The sequence below is a fragment of the Nicotiana tabacum genome, chromosome 22 (assembly GCF_000715075.1).
Source record: "Nicotiana tabacum cultivar K326 chromosome 22, ASM71507v2, whole genome shotgun sequence".
NCBI lineage: Eukaryota > Viridiplantae > Streptophyta > Magnoliopsida > Solanales > Solanaceae > Nicotiana > Nicotiana tabacum.
This window is the reverse complement of record NC_134101.1, coordinates 195941174-195947619: the sequence shown is the minus strand read 5'-3', so window position 1 is coordinate 195947619 and position 6446 is coordinate 195941174. Positions and strand designations below refer to the sequence as shown.

The 6446-nt window shown below is 36.4% G+C and overlaps 1 protein-coding gene across 1 annotated transcript in view; it reads left to right on the top strand.

Moving 5' to 3' along the window:
• Positions 1-203: 203 nt before the first annotated feature.
• LOC107760390 (ubiquitin C-terminal hydrolase 12) overlaps positions 204-6446 on the top strand; it is a 33975-nt gene continuing 27732 nt past the window's right edge. Inside the window, exons 1-4 of the mRNA XM_075245028.1 lie at positions 204-410; positions 874-961; positions 1747-1894; positions 2022-2179. Of these exons, the coding sequence (XP_075101129.1) occupies positions 381-410; positions 874-961; positions 1747-1894; positions 2022-2179 (424 nt within the window). The 5' untranslated portion in view covers positions 204-380. The remainder of the gene's footprint in view (positions 411-873; positions 962-1746; positions 1895-2021; positions 2180-6446) is intronic.

Genomic DNA, 6446 nt, shown 5'->3' with positions numbered 1-6446 from the left:
AATTGACATGTATTATAGGACGATGAGAGCCTTTATCCACTCCTTGTGTTGCACGTCAATCATTTTTCCCGCCGCCAAGAGGTCTGCTTTCTACGTGGCAGCTTCTTATTAGATGTCAGAAATGCCTTCGTGCACACAAGAAACGTGTAGTAGTTTCCCACAAATATTTCTCCTTCCCCTAATTTATCCCTAACCTTTCCCTTAATTCCATTCATACCCTCTCCCCCCCATCGAAAACCCACCCCCAAATACAACACCAATTTTCAGAATCTCTCTCTCTACATCTCTCTTCTTCCTAACCCACCCACACACCCCTCAGTCCTATCCCTATTACTCTTTCCCTTCGTTCGTGTGATCGGACGGTAGTTCTATCACCAAGCATGACCATGCTGAATTCTCAACCGTTGGATGTGAGTCTTTCTTTCTCCTACATTACTAACTCTCAATCTTCATTTTTTACTATCGTTATGTATGTGTTTGTTGGCCGTAAAAATATTAATTGCTGCTGGTATTTTGCTTGATTGAGTGTACATGAGGGGGGAGGGGGGAGGGAGAAGGCGGAGGGGTAAAGTGTAGGGGTGGGTGGGGTGTGATCCTTTTTGGTTTTGGTTGTGAAATTATGGGTTTTGGAGTGAATTGAATTGAACCACTGTGGATAGAGAAAAATGTAGTCTTTTTTAAATAAATAAATGAATTGAATACTGTAGGACTCTTGAATTAGGGTAAGAGGGTTAGGGTTTTAAAGGATCATAGATTTTTGAATTCATTAATCATTATATGCTTTTGTGAGGTTTTTGATTTTCTTGTCCATATGTTTTTTTTCCTTGCTTTTTGTTTAATTATTTTAGTAGTTAATGAAATTCCAAAATGCAGCATCAAGAAGAGGAGGAGATGCTGGTGCCGCGTGCAGACATGGTTGAAGGTCCTCAACCCTTAGTTGAAGGTCCTCAGCCCATGGAAGGTTGGGTCATCTTGACCATTTAGCTGTCTTGGTTTATCATTATGATTATTGTTTTGATAATGCAAGGTATTTCCTTCATTAATAAGCACCAATTCGGTGTCAAAAAATTAACTACAAGTAATTTTCACCAAGTTTGAAGAACTGTCCACACACCATGGTTTCTTCTCCTTGTACCAAAAATACAAGTGAAACAAAGAGCTTTCTTAATGCTTTCTGCACTGTTCTCACTAGTATAATATAATTTCCTTTTTAGTTTGCTCCATATACTACAAAAAGGACGAGGTGGCACCGTCTTCCATGCTACCTTCCTTTCATTTCCAATCCTCTCCAATCTCTAACTTGTGATTGCTTTCTTCACTGTCGTTGGCAACATCCACAACTATTTGTCATTGTCAATCAAGTTTTGATAGTTGTAGCCTACTTGCAATGCAACAAGAGATGATTAGTATTTTCTCCCGATTCTTTGAATATACAACACCAACTCACAACTATCCTCGTCTTTCTTGATTTATATGCTGTTAAAATAGCATCTCACACAGAATGCTAAACAAACTAAGCTACTTTCTAGGAGATTTGGTGCTCCAAACTTTTTCCTACACATCTCTGTTATTGCCCCTTTTTGACAGCTTCAGATATTTAAGATTTAATTATAAAAGTTTTTGCTCCCACATCCTTGTATTATTTTAGCTCTGCCTGCATCCCTATTACAAAGAATATTATAGGTTCGAGTTGATCAGGATTATGCTTAGAATTCCCATGTTTATATTGGTCAATGTGATTTTCAGTGACGCCGACTGAGAATGCTAGTGCAGTGGAGAATCAAGCTGTGGATGAGCCGCAGGCTTCGCGGTTTACTTGGACAATTGATAATTTCTCTCGGCTATCAGTGAAGAAGTTATATTCTGAGGTTTTCAGTGTTGGTAGTTATAAATGGTTAGTGAAAAATTATCACTTATCTGAGACTTCCCTTAAAAAAAGGGAAGTATATCAGTTATCTTGGTCGTTAAGTTTCGTAATAAAGTGTTATAATTGATGTCCGTATGTCATTGGTTTTTTTCAGGAGAGTGCTAATATTTCCGAAAGGAAATAATGTGGATTGTTTGTCGATGTACTTAGATGTAGCAGATTCAGCTACACTTCCATATGGGTGGAGTAGGTATGCCCAGTTCAGCTTAGCTGTTGTGAATCAAGTAAATCCCAAGTATACTGTGAAAAAAGGTATTATCTTGTGCACTTCAAGTTTGAATGCCAGATCTATTTAATGTATTAATGTGGTATTTCAGTGTGCTTTGTTCTTCATTGCCGTTTTATATATTAGGAAGCCTTCTTGTTTGAAGCACTTATTGGGATTTATTTTGGAAGAAAGTATAAAATTTCACTTTTTAACTGTTAACTCATTCTCAGTTGTACCTTTATGTTTGTATGCTATGCGCCTATCTTAAACTTTCTTTAAAAAAAGGTTTCTTTATCATTACTCGCCTTTTCTTAGGGTTGTCAAAGGCAGAGGCAGATGCAACACAAACTAATGATTCCCACAGAGTATCATTCCCACAGAGACTTATGACTAACTATTAACTAAATTAAACTCAAACTAATTATCTATTTAGGTGGTTTTACTCAAAGTATGTTAGTGATTAATTAACCACAAAATAAACTGTAAAGCAATCAAGTAAACTAGAGATCGTATGAAGCACGTGGGCAACTTGGGATAAAAATCTATGGGAGAAGATATTCCAGGGTTATAGGCTAGCTAACAATCCTATATGTGTTCTCTGCTTAAACCAACTAATTGATTTATCAGGTTTGTTGATAAATCAATCAAGTAAACTAGAGATCGTATGAAGCATGTGGGCAACTCGGGATAAAAATCTATGGGAGAAGATATTCCAGGGTTATAGCTAGCTAACAATCCTATATGCGTTCTCTGCTTAAACCAACTAATTGATTTATCAGGTTTGTTGATGTTACTCGTAAGAATCCGTCGAGTTCTTACTCGCCTATTCAAGTTAACCTAACGTTTATATGTCTATGGAATTATGACTAACAAGAACGCATTTATAATTCCTGTATATCAACCAAGCAAAACAATTAGGTATATGTCGATCCTAACCGCGAATCCATTTCCCAATGTCCAGGTTCAAGAACTTGCTCTATTTAATCCTATATGCAATTTAGAATTCTCATTTTCGAGTTCAACTCTAGAATCGTAGATAGTATTTCACTGTTAGCTACGCAACAAATAATTAAGCGCATGATTAAATAAACAAACCAATATGATAAAATCAAAATTGTCAATGCAAACTTCAAACATCAACATTCATGTAGCATCCATAACCCAGAACAAAAAGAACTAGCCACTCATAGTCATGCTAATCATCATAAAGAATGTTTGAAAGCATAAAACTAGTAGTGAGAGAAAGGAAGAAAAACTCTATGATTTTCGACTCCTAAATTGCCCGACAACGTTTCTCCTTTGCTAGGGTCAAACTCCCCTAAAAAAATTGAGTTTAAAGACTATTTATATGTGTAGGAAAAGTCCTAGATGATTTTAACCGAATCCAAGCAAAATAGGAACAACTTGGCCTCCGAAATGGCCGGGGTGCGCCGCACGAATGGTAGCACTGAAATTGAGTGCTATGGTGACTGCTGGGCACTGGGGATAGCACTGGAATTTAGTGCTATAGTGGGTGCGAGGCACTGGCTATGTCACTGCTTCATTCTTTTCTCCACTCTTCTTCCAACCACTCGATAAAGCTCAAGACTTCATAATGCACATTAACTATCACTATTATTACACAAGATGTGACGCAATTATCATCATATTTTTCACTTCTCATGAGCCGATGGTCTTTCGGAAACAACCTCTCTACCGTCATAAGGTAGGGGTAAGGTTTGCGTATACTTTACCTTTCCCAGACCCCACTTGTGGGATTTCACTGGGCTTCTTGTTGTTGTTATCAAGTAAACTTAGATACTTTCTTTAATTTTCATACCTATCGAGGTATCTATTTCTGCTCAATATAAAAAATTACACGACACAAATCAACAAAATTTAGAAAAATTTATCATCTAATCAGCTTTGTCTCATCCAGAAACTGCATAAAAGCAAAATGATTAGTCAGAATACTCTTTATTCTCCATGGTCAAGAGAATCGGCACAATTGAATAATTAAATCTGCTCAAACCATCTTTATTGTGACCTTTTGTTTCGTTTTAAAAAATCTGTTTAGTATTACCATTATATCAAGTTCTCTTTCTTGAATTTTCGTTGTTTCTCCATCGTTTTGTTCGGACTTGGTAGATGCTCCGGTGTTGTGAAAGGCGAAAAGCACAATAAAGTTCTAAGGTCTGTTGGGGCTTTAAGCGTAAAGCGCAAATAATGCGTGCGCTTTAATGAAGAAACGCGCAAATGGAAAACAAATAAATAGAAATATGTATGTGTAGTCCAAGACCAATATTTTTTTTTTGATAAGTAGTCCAAGACTAATAGTTATAAGTTTGAATAACAAATATATGGGCAAAGAAATTGAAAAAGAATTACGATAGTGAAATATCAATTGTTTAGTATTGCTTCTTTAGAACTACGCTCATTGGCAAGGAAAAGTATGCCTTAAAGTTGATGACGACGCTGAAGCGACCGCAAAGTGCTCAACATGTTTTGAGCCCCGCTTCAGAGCTTAAGCGCGCCTTTGACAACACTGAGATGCTCTACTTATTTTTTGGGTAAATTAGTGCATAGACACAATAAAGAAGATAGAGTTTTCTTGAGGAAGTACGACATAGTTTTATTAATGTAAAAGCACCAAGAGGGTGCCATATACAATATAAGAGTTTTAAATAGATTTCATCTATTTATAGAGTTAAAGAGTTTGTGTTTATCAAAAAGAATTAAAAAGTTACTCCCTCTGTCCTAATTTTTGTGTCATACTTTTCTTTTTAGTCCATCCCAAAAAGAATGTCATACTTCCTTATTTAGAAATAATTTAACTTTAAAATTTATACTTTACCCTTAATAAAATGATTTACAGCCACACAATATCTATGGCTTATTTTAAACCACAAATTTCAGAAGTTTTCCTTCTTTTCATAAACTTTGCCCCGTATGAAACACCTCCACATAAATTGGAACGGAGGGAGTAATAAAGTCTGAGATTTTCAGTACTCTTCCCATCATTTAGTTAACACCAACAATTTAAAGGATGTATACAGTAATATTTTAGTTGATGAAGTGATCTGCTTTTGCCTTAAAAACATCTGGTGTTTCTCTCTCCCCATATGGTCCACGGGATGCACATATTATGGTTTCCCTGATGGCTTTTATTTCCTTTTTCAGCTTTTTAACTTCCCAAAGCTTTAGAAATATTGACATTTGAATGTGCGCATCACCCATTAAACTTACAAAATGTTCAAGAACATTTTGCAGAGTTCTGATATTATTCTGAAGTGCAGAAATAACTGATCTACATCTTCTGTTTCCATGTTGCACATGAAGCATCTGCTGCACAAATAAATCTCACTTTTTATAAGATTCTGAGTTATACATGCTTCCTTTAAAACAATCCAACCAAAGCATGATACTCTAGGGGATGCATTACATTTCCAAATTTTCTCCAAGGCCATCCTTATTCCCAGTAATAAAGATATTTGTTTACATATCTGTGCGGATATAGTCAAGAGGAAGACTTTGAGATGGGAAAGTGATAGCTGGTGCGTTAGTAGAGTTGGATCCCACATGGTCATGGATTGTGGAGATATATTAGTAGTCTATGGCATGGGTTTCAAATTAATAATTCTCTGAGAGTTGTGGATGAGCAGAAGAGTAGATTCTAGGAGGATATTTGGTTGGCCAAACTGTCTGAAGAATGATTATCCTGATATTGTTACATCGAAAGTTTATAATGCTACTATTTATCAAAAACAAGTTCATCCTAATGCCCAAAAAAGAACAAGTTCATCCTAAAAATATGTTCATCCTAATGCGACTACAGCTCAGTGTAGGCTGGACAAGTTGGAGCATCTTCCTTAGAAGGAGTTGCCAAGATTGGGAGTGAAGAGCTTGATTCAGGTTATCACAAAATTAAAGAATAGCAACTGGGTGATCAATGGAGAAGACTTTGAGACGGACTCATGATCGAAAGGGGTTGTACTCCGTTAAATTGGGGTGTGGAATTCTTTCCCTAAATGGTGACAGAAGGATAGAACTCTGGCGATACTTTTTGAGTGCGGGGGTGGAATGTGCATCCTCTTCTTTTGCTACTATAGGGTCAACAGCTTAGGTTAGAGTGGAAAACAGAATTAAGAGGGAACAGTAGCATTAGTCTAACCTTCTTCTGCCAGACTAAGACCAAAGGTATTGCAAGTGTTTTTGTTTATTGCATAAAACTTGCAAAACTTTTGTGTATGCTTGATCTTGCTACATTAATTTGTGTTTTTTCTAAATAAATAAAGTACTTCTTCAGTCCTATTTTATGTGACACTCTTTCTT